A 19,338-nucleotide genomic window follows, 5' to 3' on the forward strand; every position below is an offset into this window, starting at 1 on the left:
ATTCCTAATCTTATCATTTCTCGTGTGCCCACACATCCAACGAAGCATCCTCATCTCCGCTACACCCATTTTGTGTAAGTGTTGATGCTTCACCGCCCAACATTCTGTGCCATACAGCATCGCCGACCTTATTGTCATCCTATAAAATTTTCCCTTGAGCTTCAGTGGCATACGGTGGTCACACAACACGCTGGATGCACTCTTCCACTTCATCCATCCAGCTTGTACTCTATGGTTGAGATCTCCATCTAATTCTCCGTTCTTTTGCAAGATAGATCCTAGGTAGCGAAAGCAGTCGCTCTTTGGTATTTCCTGATCTCCGATCCTCACCCCTAACTCATTTTGGCCTCCATTTGCACTAAACTTGCACTCCATATATTCTGTTTTTGATCGGCTTAGGCGAAGACCTTTAGATTCCAACACTTATCTCCAAAGGTTAAGCTTCACATTTACCCCTTCCTGAGTTTTATCTATCAACACTATATTGTCTGCGAAAAGCATACACCAAGGAATATCATCTTGAATATGTCCTGTTAACTCATCTATTACCAACGCAAAAAGGTAAGGACTTAAGGACGAGCCTTGATGTAATCCTACAGTTATGGGAAAGCTTTCGGTTTGTCCTTCATGAGTTCTTACGGCAGTCTTTGCTCCTTCATACATATCCTTTATAGCTTGGATATATGCTACTCGTACTCTTTTCTTCTCCAAAATCCTCTAGAGAATGTCTCTTGGGACCCTATCATACGCTTTTTCCAAATCTATAAAGACCATGTGTAAATCATTTTTCCCCTCTCTATATCTTTCCATCAATCTTTGTAAGAGATAGATTGCCTCCATGGTTGAGCGTCCTGGCATGAACCCGAATTGGTTGTCCGAAACCCGTGTCTCTTGCCTCAATCTATGCTCAATGACTCTCTCCCAGAGCTTCATTGTATGACTCATTAGCTTAATACCCCTATAGTTCATGCAATTTTGTACGTCGCCCTTATTCTTGTAGATAGGCACCAAAGTGCTCTTTCGCCACTCATTTGGCATCTTCTTCGTTTTCAAAATCCTATTGAAAAGGTCAGTGAGCCATGCTATACCTGTCTCTCCCAAGACTTTCCACACTTCGATCGGTATATCATCTGGGTCCACTGCTTTTCTATGCTTCATCTTTTTCAAAGCTATAACCACTTCTTCCTTCCTGATTCGACGATAAAAGAAGTAGTTTCTACACTCTTCTGCGTTACTCAACTCCCCTAAAGAAGTACCTTGAAAAGATTATAAAAATAACCTCTCCATTTGTCTTTGACCGCGTTCTCTGTAGCAAGAACCTTTCCATCCTCATCCTTGATGCACCTCACTTGGTTTAGGCCCCTTGTCTTCTTTTCCCTTGCTTTAGCTAGTTTATAGATATTCAACTCTCCTTTGGTATCTAGTCACTTATACATATCGTCATAAGCCACTAACTTAGCTTCTCTCACAACTTTCTTCGCCTCTTGCTTCGCTCTTCTATACCTTTCACCATTTTCATCGGTCATATCCTTGTATAAGGCTTTACAACATTCCTTTTTAGCCTTCACCTTTGTTTGTACCTCCTTATTCCACCACCAAGATTCCTTTTGGTGTGGAGCAAAGCCCTTGGACTCTCCTAATACCTCTTTTGCTACTTTTCGATACAACTAGCCATGGAATCCCACCTTTGGCTAGCTTCCCCCTCTCTATCCCACACACACTGGGTGATTACTTTCTCTTTGAAAATGGCTTGTTTTTCTCCTTTTAGATTCCACCATCTAGTCCTTAGGCACTTCCAAGTCTTGTTCTTTTTTCTCACTCTTTTGATATGTACATCCATCACCAACAAACGATATTGATTAGCCAAGCTCTCTCCCGGTATAACTTTGCAATCCTTACAAGTTATACGATCCCCTTTCCTCATTAGAAGAAAATCTATTTGTGTTTTTGACGACCCACTCTTGTAGGTGATCACATGTTCTTCTCTTTTCTTAAAGAAGGTGTTGGCTAAGAAGAGATCATATGCCATTGCAAAATCCAAGATAGCTTCCCCATCCTCGTTTCTCTCCCCAAAACCATGGCCACCATGAAAACCTCCATAGTTGCCTGTCTCCTTGCCCACGTGTCCATTTAAATCTCCTCCTATAAATAACTTCTCCGTCTGAGCAATTCCTTGCACCAAGTCTCCAAGGTCTTCCCAAAATTTCTCCTTCGAACTCGTATCCAACCTTACTTGAGGTGCGTACGCACTAATCACATTGATGAGTTCTTGTCCTATTACAATCTTGATTGCCATGATTCTATCTCCTACCCTTTTGACATCTACAACATCTTGTGTCAAGGTCTTGTCCACGATGATGCCAACACCGTTTCTCATTCTATTTGTGCCCGAATACCAAAGTTTAAACCCTGAGTTTTCTAGATCCTTTGTTAAATGAACTTATCATACATATAGGTGAACGTGGGCCTTCCGTATATCCTCCAAACTAAAGGTCGTTTTCTTTTGTATCATTGCCAATTTCTGCAAAATACCTACATAAGGCTTTAAGTAATAAATTCTAATCAGACACGCCCTGGTGACATCCATACTACCTCATAGATTGATTCAATATGGTATGTTGTATTCGAGGATAGTAAAACCCGGACAGTATTGATCTCAGCCACGAGTTCAAATAATTCATCCTATTAGGCTACTAGCCACTGGCCTAGCTTCATAGCTCTCAACGAAACCGTCTACCTTCTGCCTCACCGTAAATCCAACTATCAGAATGAGAAAATGCATTGGGAATCAAGTATCAATAACATCCATATCCGTGACATGGGATTTTCTATGGTGCTCCAGACTTGTTACCATTAGATCTTTGATAAATACCACAAAATTCAAGATCTAACAGTTAAGAAGCCTGAAGTATCTGAAACTTGGGAGAACCATAAAATTTTTGCAGTAACCTACATACTTAACGGAAGAGGGATCCATAAAATTTGTGGGACATGGATATAGTAGCAAAACCCAAACACCTTATAGGGAATACAGAGGGGAATAAAAGGGATTGGGCTAAGAACCAGAAAAGGGATATAAAACTGAGGAAATTTCGATGACATTTGATTCATAAGACATGCACTTGGGAGTACATTACACTAGATGGATGGGAAAACATAAATATGAAAGAATAATGAATATACACCAAAAAATAGCCCTCCTACTTAAAATTATTGGAGAAAACAATTTAATTTAGAAGTGACAAAATAGTAAATTAATATTATTTTAAATAAAAAATTCAAAACAAACAACCCCACACGTACATGAGTAGTTGTCAGAATTAACCGGCCATCTGGGTTATTGAAATACATAATGTAGTAGATATTCAGCAAATCAACGACAACCTTGTGGCGTTAGAGTCCTCAGCCAGTCAGTTGAAGGTTGAGTCTCGGAGTGGTGGTATAGGCTTAGGGTCGGTACAAAATGAAATTCCAAGGCAAAAAAAATTTCAATAAGTGGCAGAAATGATAGGGAGGAAAGGCAGCACCCAGTGAACTATTACGTCTAAACCAAGCCATAAGGTAAACCCTAAACTACCTTCACTATACTCCGGTCTAATACCATGCTAGGATGTTGAAAACCCCCGTTTTCTGTATCCTTCTCCATCTTGGACGAATTTATACAAGTAATGCATATACAAATTATGAAAGAATCAACATAACTCTTCTCATCACATTACCTAATTACAAATTTAGGAAACCAATATTCTACGGCACAAGGCTTCAAGAAATTAATCAAAATCCTATCAACTGTAACAGAACACCATGGTCAAATTTCAACTAGAAAATTTAATTTTTAGGTATTTATTTATTTGGTTTTATCAGCAGCAAAATAATTACCAATATTTTTGCCATAGAGATTGCCTTTATGGTAAAAGTCAAGAGTGAGCTATTCAAAGTCCTTGTACAAGTCCTCTCTAAAATCCTTCTCCAAACCATAACTGAAACAAGAAACAAGAATACGCACACGTGCACCCGCCCATACACACACATTAGTATTATATAACTGAAAACACAAGTAAAGCTGAAAATTCAAGAGGGGATTGCAAATATGACTAAAATGGGAAACGACCACAATTTTCTCACTAACCTATAGAACCTGAAGAGGCACTCTACTCCATAATTATAACCAGCAGTAGCATCTTCAAGTGCATAATTTCGGAACTCATCATACATTGAAGAGTTGAACATTTTTCTAAGAAAATAAGACCACAATCTATACAGAGTATTCATTTCCTGCATGGGAAGTAACAAGGCACACATTTCACTGTAAATACCTGTGAATCATGAAACTGGAATTTTTTATATGGACATTGAAAAAACACGATGCATAAAAACCGGATAATTTTATGTTAGACAAAATGGCATAACGAAGAGACGTGAAAGTCCCATTTGTAGACTTCGGGCATGGACCAACAAATCTAGTGCATCCAAATGTGATGCAAAAAGTCATCAGTTTCTGATACTACAAATATAAAGCATTATAGATCAAATACGAACCCCACAAATCCAGACCTTTATCCACCATATTTAATACTGTATATTTATTTTAACTGCCTAATATATAATTGCAAATAGAAACAGTTGTCAAATACACCAATTAAGTGGATGTGGGTTCCAAATTTCGATGAGTATATTCAATAAATCAATTTAGAAAATCATTCAAGAACGGAGGAAGAGGTCGTACTTGGTGCGATGGCAAGTGCCTTCGCCCATGAGCGGTAGGTCTCGGGTTCGAGACTTGGGAGCAACCTCTCCATAAATGGGGGTAAGGCTAGCCGACATTCACCTCTCTCAGACCCTACGTAAAGCGGGAGCCTTGTGCACTGGGTTCGACCTTTTTATTCAAGAACGGAGGATAAAGATATAAAACTTGTGGGATTAAGTTCATAAGAAAAGGAAATCAAAATCAGGCAATTTGATCACAAATTAAAGCTTTCAACCCATGGAAAAAAAATGCAATTAATATGACACTAGGAGTTCAGTTAAAAGACCACCTCACTGGAACCAATTCCCAACTTCTTCCTGTCATTTAGGCACCGATTATGATACTTGAGATACCTAACAGGAAGGTCAGCCATGTAAGTAAACAAAATTACTCTCTCTCTCTCTCTCTCTCTCTCTCTCTCTCTCTCTCTATATATATATATATATATATATATGTACACACACACACACTTCTATATATCTCTATCTCTCGCTCTCTACCTATCACACATGCACAAGAGCATCAAAATTACATCCCTTCTGCTGTTTAAAACCATTTTCTTCCATAAGCTGATGACTTGGGTGCTGAAACGGTGGAAATGACTTTGGCACAGAACCCACCGGTGGACTACTGCCTGAGAGAAACCCATGAGGGGAAACACTCACTTTTGAAGATCTTGGTCTGTAAAATGAAAAATTTATATTTGGATTAGCTTCTTGGAATGATAAGAGCTAATATGCTTAGACATCACATTAGCTTAGCCCTTGATTTAAGTTTTATTAATTACAATTACTCATCCCAAAAGCAAGAACAACAAACTTCTAAATCACTAGAAAGAATTGCTCTGCTGAAGAAACAAATCCAAAACCAAATTCCATCCATTTCAACTAACCCATGAGTTTCAGGAGGCGTGGAACTAAAGAAAAAGCCAACAGAGTGACTTGGTGGACTTTCTGATATGATTCCTAGATTGTTCCAACCAGTTCCATAATTTTTTAAGTTGCTTGAGAAGAATCGCTGTCTATGGGACGGCTGCTGATTTTGGGAGAGTCTATTTTGCTTCTTCCGTGAATTAACACTTCCAGACTCTTCAATGCCATTACTACTGCCAGATATTTCGCTGGGCTTTAATTTTGAAAAGACTTGGGAAACGCTTGAAAATCTTGAGTTTGCATCTCTATTTTCATGGCTGGTGCTGTACTTTTTATGGTTCGGTCGCTTGGTTTTCAGTTCCTGCTAATTGAATATATGTTAGGAGCCAGGTTAGTGCAGTATAGTAATTAACAAACTCCATAGGAATATTCCCAACCTGCTCATAGAAGTAAAGCCCATCGTTTTTATAGCAGACGCTAGCTCATTGGAAATGGTTTTTGATTCTTTATCATCATGTTTTGATCCTTTACCTACTCTACTATTCTGCACAGAAAACAAAGAAATGACTACTTATCAAAATGCTACAGACATGAAATTAAAGTCTCATTTAACTACAAAAACTAATCAAAGAAAAGTATAAAAATATCAAAGGACCTTTCCGTGCTAAAAACATAGTTTCAAGACACTTTTTGTTACGTAGTGGCATACCTGGGTGACAATTACAAGTCTCTGTACGTCCTGATCATTGACTAGAATCTCATCATCTTCATCATCAATCCTTGGGCCAACACTGTCATATGAAAACATACAACAAGTAGTAAGCTCACATGCATATTCAACCGCATGACATAGTATTGTAACGCTACTGAAGCAAGAATGCCTAGCCAGGATAAGCCTGAATTCTTAGCCTCCAATTTAAAGAGAAAGCTCAAGTTCAACGACCAGTTTTAGTCCACCAACAAAGAAAGAAAGAAAGAAATAAGCAAGGGAAATATATGAGCACTGGCACAGAGCCACGTGAATACAGATCACAAGGCTTCCAACACACAATTTTTCAAAATACAATAAAAACACTACTAAAAAAATGCCACCTACTGTGAAAATGAATCTCACCCAACGTATTAAAAGTGTGAGGTGTGGGCGAGGCGTCCAAGGGATAGCCCCGCCTAGGCATGAGGCGAAGCCTCACAGGACCTAAATTTTTTAATATATACAATGAGTGTACACATATATTATATTAAAAAAAAAGATTATTAATTAATAATCACCATGAGCACACACATATATGATAAATACACACACACACCAACAACAACAACAACAAAGCCTTTTCCCACTAAGTGGGGTCGGCTATATGAATCCTAGAACGCCATTGCGCTCGGTTTTGTGTCATGTCCTCCGTTAGATCCAAGTACTCTAAGTCTTTTCTTAGAGTCTCTTCCAAAGTTTTCCTAGGTCTTCCTCTACCCCTTCGGCCCTGAACCTCTGTCCCGTAGTCACATCTTCGAACCGGATCGTCATTCGGCCTTCTTTGCACATGTCCAAATCACCGGAGCCGATTTTCTCTCATCTTTCCTACAATTTCGGCTACTCCTACTTTACCTCGGATATCCTCATTCCCAATCTTATCCTTTCTCGTGTGCCCACACATCCCACGAAGCATCCTCATCTCCGCTACACCCATTTTGTGTACGTGTTGATGCTTCACCGCCCAACATTCTGTGCCATACAACATCGCTGGCCTTATTGCCGTCCTATAAAATTTTCCCTTGAGCTTCAGTGGCCTACGACGGTCACACAACACGCCGGATGCATTCTTACACTTCATCCATCCAGCTCGTATTCTATGGTTGAGATCTCCATCTAATTCTCCGTTCTCTTGCAAGATAGATCCTAGGTAGCGAAAACGGTCGCTTTTTGTGATCTTCGCTAGATTGCTCCGGTCATTAGTGTGGATAAGTATATAAATGGATAGAGATAGGAAAGCAAACACAAGATGTACGTGGTTCACCCAGATTGGCTACGTCCACGGAATAGAAGAGTTCTCATTAATTGTGAAGGGTTTACACAAGTACATAGGTTCAAGCTCTCCTTTAGTGAATACAAGTGAATGATTTAGTAAAAATGACATTAGGAAATATTGTGGGAGAATGATCTCGTAATCACGAAACTTCTAAGTATCGGAGTGTGGTGTCGTCTTGACTTGCCTTATCTGTCTCATAGGTAGATGTGGCATCTTCTCTGGAAGTACTCTTCCTCCATCCAGGGGTGGTATCTTTAACTGGTGGAGATGCACAAGGTAATGTATCAATTTCACTTGAAGCTTACTTGTAGTTTCAGGCTTGGTCAAGCGCGATACAAACCATGTAGTAGGAGTCCCCCAAGTCGCCGAGCTAGGGGGTCTGCTGAAAGAGGTGACAGACAAGGTAAGCAATCAGAGCTCCGACTGATTGTTCACCTTCTCCCCATCTTGCAGCAGCATGAAGGATAAAGAGAAGAAAAATGAGAAGAGATGATATGAGATACTTTTGCTTTTGAAGAAGTAACTTTCCACAGGCTTATTCTTGAACTGAGCTGGAGGGTTTTCTGGTTTCCTCCAGAGTATAAGGTCGACTGAAGAATTTGAGGGTCAAAACAAGTCCATCAAATCTAGAGTACGTTCCACCCTGCTGATATGGGATACTTTTGCTTTTGACAGAGTAATGGATGTATCGGCACGTGTGCTGTTACGCTTGTCTCCACATGCTTCCTTGTATCCTTCGCACTTGCCCTATCTGTTCCTCAAGCAGATGCGGAATCTTCCCTGGAAACATAAGATGTTGAAGACGAGTACTCGAGAGCAATGCCAGGTAAGTAATCAGGTAAGCGGTTCCAGGCAGTCAGTTCCTGGCTGGAAGCTTGATTCCAAGTGCTGACTGATTGCTCTCTTTCTCCTTGTCTTGCAGGTAAAAACAAGGCCAAAGGAAAAGACAGGGAAAAAGCATGATATGGGATACTCTTGCTTTTAACCCTGATGATATGAGATATTCTTGCTCTAGTATAGCTTGTTTGCAGAGGTATTATCGGGGGGAAAGAAAGCTGAATATTTCGAAAGGCTTCGTTGGGAGTGCCCTCTCAGATATGATGAAAGGTTGAGCATTTTTGCAGGTCTGCCTGTTCGTTGGGGATGGAGGTCGACATATATAGGAGTCTCCCTAACAAGTAGTAATGCTATTCCTTTACCCTGCTTGGTCATAGCACGGTAGTGGGAGCTGCCAGTTTCACATGTTTTAACTCTGTCAGAGCACTTAGAAAAAGTGGTCTGTGGTATCTGGCTCTCGAGATTCGGAGAACGATGCCTCTTCGATTTTTGAGAAAGCAATCATGCTGGGGGTCTGGCTCTCGAGATTCGGAGAGCAGTGTCTCTTCGATTTTTGAGGAAGTAATCATGTTGGGAGTCTGGCTCTCGAGATTCGGAGGGCGGTGCCTCTTCGATTTTGGAGCAAGCAATCTTGTTGGGAGTGTTGTCTCGAATGTGAGTAAAGGTTGGGCATGTTTGCTAGTCTACCTTGCCACGAAGCACAAAGGTTGACACACAGGGACTTTCCAATTATCCAGCAATGGTACTGTTCCTTTACCCTCTCTTCGATTTTGAGAAAGTAGTCATGTTGGGAGTCTGGCTCTCGAGATTCGGAGGACGGTGCCTCTTCGATTTTGGGGCAAGCAATCTTATTGGGAGTGTTTTCTCGAATGTGAGTAAAGGTTGGGCATGTTTGCTAGTCTACCTTGCCACGAAGCACAGAGGTTGACACACAGGGACTTTCCAATTATCCAGCAGTGGTACTGTTCCTTTACCCTTGTGGGTAATAATATGGTAGCTAGACCTTCAAAATTTATGTGTCTAAACTTTATTAGTGTTGTTTCTTTGCTATTCTTTTACCTTTCTTGGTCAGAGCGATGTAGTGGGAGCTGCAAGTTTCACGTGCTCAACTTTGGCAGAGAACTTTGGCAAAGTTATCTGTGGTACCCATGAGCTATTGTTGCGTGTGGGAAGTGGGTGATTGAACAGTAAGATTCATGTGCTTTCTACCTCACCAGAAGTCTTCGACAGAATGCCCATAATTTCTGCAAAGCTGAGTGTGCGTGTGACAGGTGCTGACAAGGCTAGAAAAGTAGGTGCCTCTTCGATTTCTGATATCAGCCCTCGTGGTCTCTGAGCAGCCCAGCTTTTGAGAAAGCGAGCGCCTCTTCGATTGATTCGGAGAACGATGCCTCATCGATTTTTGAGAAAGCAATCATGCTGGGGGTCTGGCTTTCGAAGATTCGGGGAGCAGTGTCTCTTCGATTTTTGAGAAAGTAATCATGTTGGGAGTCTGGCTCTCGAGATTCGGAGGGCGGTGCCTCTTCGATTTTGGAGCAAGCAATCTTGTTGGGAGTGTTTTCTCGAATGTGAGTAAAGGTTGGGCATGTTTGCTAGTCTACCTTGCCACGAAGCACAGAGGTTGACACACAGGGACTTTCCAATTATCCAGCAATGGCACTGTTCCTTTACCCTCTCTTCGATTTTTAAGAAAGTAGTCATGTTGGGAGTCTGGCTCTCGAGATTCGGAGGACGGTGCCTCTTCGATTTTGGAGCAAGCAATCTTATTGGGAGTGTTTTCTCGAATGTGAGTAAAGGTTGGGCATGTTTGCTAGTCTACCTTGCCACGAAGCACAGAGGTTGACACACAGGGACTTTCCAATTATCCAGCAGTGGTACTGTTCCTTTACCCTTGTGGGTAATAATATGGTAGCTAGACCTTCAAAATTTATGGGTCTAAACTTTGTTAGTGCTGTTTCTTTGCTATTCTTTTACCCTTCTTGGTCAGAGCGATGTAGTAGGAGCTGCAAGCTTCACGTGCTCAACTTTGGCAGAGAACTTTGGCAAAGTTTTCTGTGGTCCCCATGAGCTATTGTTGCGTGTGGGAAGTGGGTGATTGAACAATAAGATTCATGTGTTTTCTACTTCCCCAGAAGTCTTCGACAGAATGCCCATAATTTCCGCAAAGCTGAGTGTGCGTGTGACAGGTGCTGACAAGGCTGGAAAAGTAGGTGCCTCTTCGATTTCTGAGATCGGCCCTCGTGGTCTCTGGGGAGCCCAGCTTTTGAGAAAGCGAGCGCCTCTTCGATTTCTGAGATCAGCCTTCGTGGTCTTTGAGCTGCCCAACTTTTGAGAAAGCAAACGCCTCTTCGATTTCTGAGATCAACCCTCGTGATCTCTAAGCAGCCCAGCTTTTGAGAAAGCAAACGCCTCTTCGATTTCTGAAGCTCCGTCAAGTGCAGATTTTTATAGGGGCTGGGATTAAGTTCCAAAGCACACTTGAATCTCCACCAGTAGAAGCTTCATTCTTGCACTTCTAAGATCTTGATTTGTCCGACCTCTTCTCTCTTCAACACCTTTGAAAATGTCTGGCCCCTCCGACCGTCGTTTTGACTTGAACCTTGTTGAAGAGGCAGCCCCGCCTTCTCCAGACAACATATGGCGCCCATCTTTCGTCTCCCCTACTGGTCCTCTTACCGTTGGGGATTCCGTGATGAAGAATGATATGACCGCTGCGGTGGTGGCCAGGAACCTTCTCACTCCCAAAGATAACAGACTACTTTCCAAACGGTCTGATGAGTTAGCTGTTAAGGATTCGCTGGCTCTCAGTGTTCAGTGTGCAGGTTCTGTGTCTAATATGGCCCAACGCCTATTTGCTCGAACCCGCCAAGTTGAATCATTGGCGGCTGAAGTGATGAGTCTCAAACAGGAGATTAGAGGGCTCAAGCATGAGAATAAACAGTTGCACCGGCTCGCACATGACTATGCTACAAACATGAAGAGGAAGCTCGACCAGATGAAGGAAACTGATGGTCAGGTTTTACTTGATCATCAGAGATTTGTGGGTTTGTTCCAAAGGCATTTATTGCCTTCGTCTTCTGGGGCTGTACCGCGTAATGAAGCTCCAAATGATCAACCTCTGATGCCTCCTCCTTCTAGGGTTCTGTCCAGTACTGAGGCTCCAAATGATCCCCCTCCGGTGCCTTTTCTTTCTAGGGCTCTACCGACTGCTAAGACTTCTCCTAAGCAACCTTTGTGAAGGCTCCCTCTTGTGTGTTTATTTTGACTCATGTATATGTACATATTTGTAGCTTATCGGGGATATCAATAAATAAGCTTTCCTTCATTTCAACGTATTGTGTTAAATTCACCAAAGCCTTCTTCGCTAAGTTCTTTGAATTTTCTTTTGTTGAAGCTTGTATGTTGAAGCTTTCTGAGTGGAGCATGTAGGTTGGGGTAGTGTTCCCTTAATTTTCCGAGTGAGGAAAACTTCTCGGTTGGAGACTTGGAAAATCCAAGTCACTGAATGGGATCGGCTATATGAATCTTAGAACGCCATTGTGCTCGATCCTGTGTCATGTCCTCCGTTAGATCCAAGTACTCTAAGTCTTTTCTTAGAGTCTCTTCCAAAGTTTTCCTAGGTCTTCCTCTACCCCTTCGGCCCTGAACCTCTGTCCCATAGTCGCATCTTCTAATCGGAGCGTCAGTAGGCCTTCTTTGCACATGTCCAAACCACCGTAACCGATTTTCTCTCATCTTTCCTTCAATTTCGGTTACTCCTACTTTACCCCGGATATCCTCATTCCTAATCTTATCCTTTCTCGTGTGCCCACACATCCAACGAAGCATCCTCATCTCCGCTACACCCATTTTGTGTACGTGTTGATGTTTCACCGCCCAACATTCTGTGCCATACAGCATCGCCGGCCTTATTGTCGTCCTATAAAATTTTCCCTTGAGCTTCAGTGGCATACGGCGGTCACATAACACGCCGGATGCACTCTTCCACTTCATCCATCCAGCTTGTATTCTATGGTTGAGATCTCCATCTAATTCTCCGTTCTTTTGCAAGATAGATCCTAGGTAACGAAAACGGTCGCTCTTTGGTATTTCTTGATCTCCGATCCTCACCCCTAACTCGTTTTGGCCTCCATTTGCACTGAACTTGCACTCCATATATTCTGTCTTTGATCGGCTTAGGCGAAGACCTTTAGATTCCAACACTTCTCTCCAAAGGTTAAACTTTGCATTTACCCCTTCCTGAGTTTCATCTATCAACACTATATCGTCTGCGAAAAGCATACACCAAGGAATATCATCTTGAATATGTCCTGTTAACTCATCCATTACCAACGCAAAAAGGTAAGGACTTAAGGATGAGCCTTGATGTAATCCTACAGTTATGGGAAAGCTTTCGGTTTGTCCTTCATGAGTTCTTACGGCAGTCTTTGCTCCTTCATACATATCCTTTATAGCTTGGATATATGCTACTCGTACTCCTTTCTTCTCTAAAATCCTCCAAAGAATGTCTCTTGGGACCCTATCATACGCTTTTTCCAAATCTATAAAGACCATGTGTAAATCCTTTTTCCCATCTCTATATCTTTCCATCAATCTTCGTAAGAGATAGATTGCCTCCATGGTTGAGCGCCCTGGCATGAACCCGAATTGGTTGTCCGAAACCCGTGTCTCTTGCCTCAATCTATGCTCAATGACTCTCTCCCAGAGCTTCATTGTATGACTCATTAGCTTAATACCCCTATAGTTCATGCAATTTTGTACGTCGCCCTTATTCTTGTAGATAGGCACCAAAGTGCTGGTTCGCCACTCATTTGGCATCTTCTTCGTTTTCAAAATCCTATTGAAAAGGTCAGTGAGCCATGTTATACCTGTCTCTCCCAAAAGTTTCCACACTTCGATTGGTATATCGTCTGGGCCTATTGCTTTTTTATGCTTCATCTTCTTCAAAGCTACAACCACTTCTTCCTTCCGGATTCGACGATAAAAAGAGTAGTTTCTACACTCTTCTGAGTTACTCAACTCCCCTAAAGAAGCACTCATTTCATGTCCTTCATTGAAAAGATTATGAAAATAACCTCTCCATCTGTCTTTAACCGCGTTCTCTGTAGCAAGAACCTTTCCACTCCCTCAAAATAAAGGCGACAACCCTCACTCCCAGCCTCAGAGGACACCTAGGCACACCCTGGGACGAGCCTTTTAAAACATTGATCTCACCACAAGCACACCCCATTTCCCAAAACTGGGAAGAAAAAAATAACATGGTGATTGGTGCCCCTTTCTCAATCTGGCTTTACAATATGAGTTTAGACCTACTTGGAAGTATGGAACAATTAAGATGATATTTGCATTCAATCAGGTAGATTTCCTATTACCTCAAATCATATTTAACCAATGTTGGGTTATTTCTTCGTCACTAAGTACCCCACGAAATCTATTGGGGGCCCAAATCCATAGTGCTTATAGTTCTCATGGGTACGGGTGACTTTTTGCACTATAGCCCAAAGGCTGGAGTAAGGGTTTGAATAGAGATAGAGATGCTGTTTTTGGTTTGTTGAAACTGTAAAGAGTCAAGAGATAAAGGAAACTAGAAAGACATTGTAAGTGCATCAATCAAATGCACAAAAAAAAAAATAAAAAATAAAAGTTTAATACCTTCTAATAGGAGAACGATCATCCTTTATTATTTTCTGCTCAAGCTCTAGCTCTTCATCAAGCATAAATGTGTTTGCAAAATCGTTAGACATTGCAAGATTCTTCATATCCATATCTGAAGGCATGCCTTCAGTCCCATCATCAGCATATCTTACAGTTTCAATTCCCTCTGAGTGGTAAGAGAAATCAGACTAACTATGAATATACTTAAGTTTTATTAACTATGCCACTGAAGGTTGGAAGAGGGACGAAGAGAAGGGAAGAAAAAGTTGGATACTACAAGAATATAAATTAGAGAAAAAAGAAAGGAGAGAAAGAGAGATTTCATGCTAGCAAACAATAGACCGCAAAATTTGGTTGTCATTCCATAAAAATATTAGGACATGCTATATTAAAATACCAAAGAGAAGAAAGAAGATTAACCTGCACTTCTACAGTAGTTGAACCCAGCAGCGAGTCAATGATGAATGCTATGTCTGTACACATTTTCTTAACCTATAACACACAATATCAAAATATAGCTTATTCACGTTATTGTCAGCTACAAAACAGGAAGACAGATTAACTAATCTAATAGATCACACAGCTGACCAAAAGCAAAACTGGATCAGCATGTATTACCTTAGCTTCTGCAATATCTACTATGATACCAAAACATACCCTTTTAAAGTCAGCAATGGTGGTTATTGGGACCCATCCTTGGTCATCCATCAATGAAATTAAGTAACGGTCTTTCTTTAGATTTTCATCACTGCCAAAGAGAGATTAAGAGTTAATTAATAATAAAAGAAATATTTGTATCATCTATACCACTATTTAAGAGAATACTCCCTGTCATTGTGTGTGAAAATCGGTTATAGCCCTATTGCAAAGATAACTTTATTAAGTCATCTAAAATTTAGTGATAATTTTACCCTTACATACAGCGGCTAACAAACTAAGCAAAACAAAAAAGAAGAAGGTGCAGCTTGATTATATTTCAATTTATCAACATATATCCTAAAACCCGGATTAAATACCATTAGTTGAGGTATCTTATATGCTTCAGTGCTTCACCAATTTAGAAGACCTGTGAAATATAAACTATCAAATTCTTTCCTTTGGAATTTTCACTACTCTGTGTAGAGAGGGTTGAGAATGTGTGATTTCATTATTGACAAAACTTCCTTCCATGCGTTAAAACTTAACAATCATGCCATGCGGTACAATAAAGTTCAAAATGCTCAATAATGGGTTCTCTAATTAAAGCATTGGGATAACATACATTGATATCGAAGGCACGTTGGAAAGATATAATCATCTTTAAGGTTATCTTTTCGTATCAGCCGTTCTATTCTTCCAGACTATTACATTTTGGTTTCTAAGTTTCCTTCTGTAGCTTTGAATAATAAAAAAAATTGGAAAGATAAGAAATCTATCAAGATTGTAAAAATTCTTCTAAGAAAACTTCTTTTGATATTACATCTTTAGGATTGAACGAATACAGCATCTCAGTCAACAACAAATGAATAGCTTTTTTAGCTTCTATTTCTCCTTTTGAGAACAACGATATATTTTACAATAAAGGGAGGGGGGATTTCGGCTAAGCCACACAATGGGCAACCTAATTTGGTATCGAATTCGCCATCTACGAGATTCGAACCTAAGACCTCTCACTTACAAATGAAGAGGAATACCACCATAGTTTATCATAATTATGTTAAAAAGGAAAGCTTTCTCAACAGTACAATGCAAACACATATATGAACTAGCTTGCAAGCAGTGCACAAACACCGAGATTGGCAAGAAAAAAGACTTTCTTAAACAAATTACCTGAAATAATACTCTATTTGCTTTATAATATTGTCCCTCAACGACAATGTATGTGTTTTTGAGGGCGGTAACGGAGCCCCTGGATTTAAAGGATGTGGCACAAAGCTAGGAGGATGAGGTCCCCTAATTGCGGAAAGTGGTGGAACTGGAAGATAGCATATGGGTGCAGGTCCTGTGTAATTGAGATAAATCATTGTGGAAAGAATCTAATCCTGAACACGCATATATACAAATAAAAAATATTGTTCATAAACGCAAAATAAAGAAGCAGCAACCGCTCGATTGTTAGGAAATTCATTCAAGATACTGATTTCTCCTTTTTTAGAAAAGCAAAATTCAAGTATATTGCTGACACTGGAAATAGTCAAAATACCAATGGAGAAATAGAAAATTGCAGAGAAATAAAAAAACTATAACTGAAACCAAAATAAGACAGCTCAGCACCGGTATGATAGAACTACCAGGAATGCTTGGCCCAACCATGAACCCTGGGGCTGGACCAAAAACACTGAGGTCTTCAGAAAGGCCTAGGTCCAACACCCTGTTGCACAGGAATGTTCTCTCTGGGGTTGAATGCTCACTGTTGATGCCAAGTATGATTCCAAGGGCCACCGGGTTCTTGCATATTGGGTCTTCTAGTAGAAAAATTGACACCATAAGCATTCGGATTACTTCGTGGCTGAGGTTGAACTGGTTGCACAAAATTTTGCACTGGGGTCTCGAATCCAGATTTTACCATATGATTCCCAACACTTGGAATGGGTCCAGCGTATGGCTGGTAAGCATACCCAGAAGCCGGAATGTAGGGTTGTACCATGGTATGAAAAACAGTAGGAAGCGATTGTTGATGGTAGGGTACGGGTACTGGAAAAAGAGGTGCAGCATTTGGGTTGCGCCTAGGACCTTTTTCGTGATGTGATGATGAATGCTTGTGCGAAGCGTTAGAGTTTCCAGACTCATTCAACTTCTGCATGACTAATCCCTGGATGACAAAGAAGAACATATAAAGGCAAATACAGTTAGCAACTAGCTGAACAGAAGTAGCATGTACGAAATTTCTCTTTCTTTTAGCATGTACAAAATTTCTCTTTCTTTTTTCAAAGAATAAGGTAACAATTTTGATGAACAGGTCACAGGCCCTAGCATAAAAAATTCCAAAAACCCCCCTCCAAATACTATTAATTAATTTTTATGTCTCTCTAGACATGTCAACAACAGGAACAAAATAACAAAAGGTTCAATTCTTCTATTACAGTTCCTTGACAAATTGTAAAATCACTTTACACGAGAGAAGAACTATCTAATGCCAAAACAAAATAGGAAACAATAACCCTGAAGCAAGACATGTTTCACTGGTGTATAATTCCAGTGTCAAAAGAGATCAAGGCATTCCTAACATAGCACAAGAATATATTCTAATAAATTAACCAGGGGTGGCTGGAGAGAGAGAGAGAGAGAGAGAGAGAGAGAGAGAGAGAGAGATTAAAGCATGATGTGCCAGTTTGAAGACAAAGCAAAATTCTTATTCAGCAGTCTATTTAGAAGAACTTTTTTCGCGGGAATTCCACAATGCGACCATTTCAGATACATGGTTTAAACATGTGTATGTTTGTAATACATATACATGTATAATTATTAATCAATATTGCATACATTACATACATACAAATATTTAAATGAAATTGGTGACGCTCCAACATTTTTCTTTTCCTTAAACAATAATCACCTTGAAGGCAACATTTCCACAATAATGGTTATATTGATTACTGCGAATTTTATCAACAGGATAAAGGATTAGATAAAACATATATCTACTGCAAAAGTCGAAATCAAGAACAGAAGCATTTGGGATTCATTTGTAAAACGTTGGTTTAGAACAGCAATCTATTAATTCCCTAGGGACCCAATTTCTTCATTTTTCTTTTCGACTTCATTCAGTTCAGGTGGTTAGATAAACATACATGTAGGAAATTTTATTTCTTACTAAACAAGATTATACTCTCTAGTTCCTTTATTCAAAATTATACAATTCTTTCGATGGGTGCTGGGGCGAAAGCAGCAATGGGAGTACAGCTGCATCAGTTATGGCTGCAAGCTCCACAGGAATAATTGGAGGTCCTCCATACTTTGAGGATTTCCAAAACAGTTTGATAGTTTAATACGTTAATTATTCAAATTTCTTCTCGGAAAGTAAAGATTGATGAGTTCGCAATGCATGTTCCGTACATTATAATTTTACACATTTCAAACAAGCACCAAACAGCTTCACTGGAATTACCTGCGCAGGCGCGGGCGGGGCAGACGGCTGCGCAGCTGGCGGCTTTGCAGCAGCATCCAGACTCTTGGACCTGTGGGCATCGGCCAGAGCAGGCCAGGATTCGGCGGCCATGACGGGAGCATCAAGGGAGACCGGAGTCCTCCATGGGGACTTGGGCCGGCCGCCATTGACGTTGAGGTCCCTCTGGTCATCCCCAACTTCATTCTCAGCCATCACATCACTCCCTCCGATCTCACCAAAACAAAACTCCTCTCCTTTCAATAGATTACTGATGGAGGGGGGGACAAGAGAGAGGAGAGTGTCACTGTGTCAGTGGCAAAGGTGTAAAATTGAGGCCAAGAGAGTAGCTGCAGGGTTTTGTACTGTTTCATTCCGACATTGGTTTGGTGAAGTTAGGGTTTTAGGGGGGATGACAGTTGTGGTTGCGAACGCCGACGAAAGCAATTGCGCGCAAGTCTTGAAAATGCTGCGTGTGTGTACTACAGCGTAGGTTTCCGCTCCATTTCTATGAGGATTTAATGATGCCGAGTCAAAGGGTGTCTGTCAATTGGCAGATGACGTTTTCGGCTGGTTCGGTTTTTTTTTAAATAAAAAATCAAATTAAAATTACTGTTCTATTCGATTTAGTTTGGTTGGATTATTTTTCTGTTTTTTCGGTTTGGTTTTTTTATTTTTACTAGCAAAGGCCACCGAAATTTTTTTTTTTTTTTGTTTTTTAAATATTTGCTTTCTAGGTTTTTTATGAGATGAGTTATTTGTTTTTAACAGGTTTGCAAGCATCCTAACAAAATAGGGTTTGTAAGTTAGGAAAGAGAGAGAATAAGATTAGAGGGTATTGATAAAGTGACACAATTGTGAGGTTTTTTAAAGAAAAAGTAAAAACTTGTTTGTACAAAATTACTTCAATGCCCACATTGTTTTTTTTCTAATATCTTCTTTTAGTTTTGTATTAAAGGGTATACTAGTAATTTTATTAGTTTTTTTTGTTGACAAATAGTGTTTTATTAATATGTAGTTTAGATTAAAGAGTATAGTAGTTATTTTATTAGATTTTGATTGACAAACCGTGTTTTATTAGTATGTAGTTTAAATAAAACATGAAACTCATAAGGGACT

General features: G+C 40.3%; 1 protein-coding gene and 1 pseudogene across 2 annotated transcripts; both read right to left on the reverse strand.

Annotated features, from left to right (window-relative positions):
• Positions 1–5,521: 5,521 nt before the first annotated feature.
• Positions 5,522–14,460, reverse strand: LOC126590301 (la-related protein 1A-like; annotated as a pseudogene).
• Positions 14,461–14,466: 6 nt separating this feature from the next.
• Positions 14,467–19,132, reverse strand: LOC126588305 (la-related protein 1A-like). 2 transcript variants are annotated; one of them, XM_050253379.1, is made up of 5 exons: positions 18,223–19,132; positions 16,406–16,926; positions 15,945–16,116; positions 14,793–14,883; positions 14,467–14,627 (listed from the first exon to the last, which is right to left on the reverse strand). In XM_050253379.1, the coding sequence occupies exons 2-5, from the start codon at positions 16,605–16,607 to the stop codon at positions 14,493–14,495; spliced, it is 600 nt and encodes a 199-aa protein (XP_050109336.1). In that variant the 5' UTR covers positions 16,608–16,926; positions 18,223–19,132; the 3' UTR covers positions 14,467–14,492. The 2 variants fall into 2 exon arrangements, 1 of the variants encoding a protein (XP_050109336.1); XR_007611406.1 differs by having other exon boundaries at positions 14,467–14,883; positions 18,223–18,743.
• Between the last annotated feature and the right edge of the window lie 206 nt (positions 19,133–19,338).

The sequence above is a fragment of the Malus sylvestris genome, chromosome 11 (genome assembly GCF_916048215.2).
Source record: "Malus sylvestris chromosome 11, drMalSylv7.2, whole genome shotgun sequence".
NCBI lineage: Eukaryota > Viridiplantae > Streptophyta > Magnoliopsida > Rosales > Rosaceae > Malus > Malus sylvestris.

What these genes read in the sequence shown, in the direction of transcription:
- LOC126588305 (XM_050253379.1), bottom strand. Translation starts at nt 16,607, where the DNA reads ATGCTTATGGTGTCAATTTTTCTACTAGAAGACCCAATATGCAAGAAC. An exon ending in GGTTGGGCCAAGCATTCCTG is followed by an intron (nt 16,117 to 16,405) that starts GTAGTTCTATCA and finishes TCAATTACACAG; the next exon opens with GACCTGCACCCATATGCTAT. An exon ending in CCATTGCTGACTTTAAAAGG is followed by an intron (nt 14,628 to 14,792) that starts GTATGTTTTGGT and finishes TGTGTGTTATAG; the next exon opens with GTTAAGAAAATGTGTACAGA.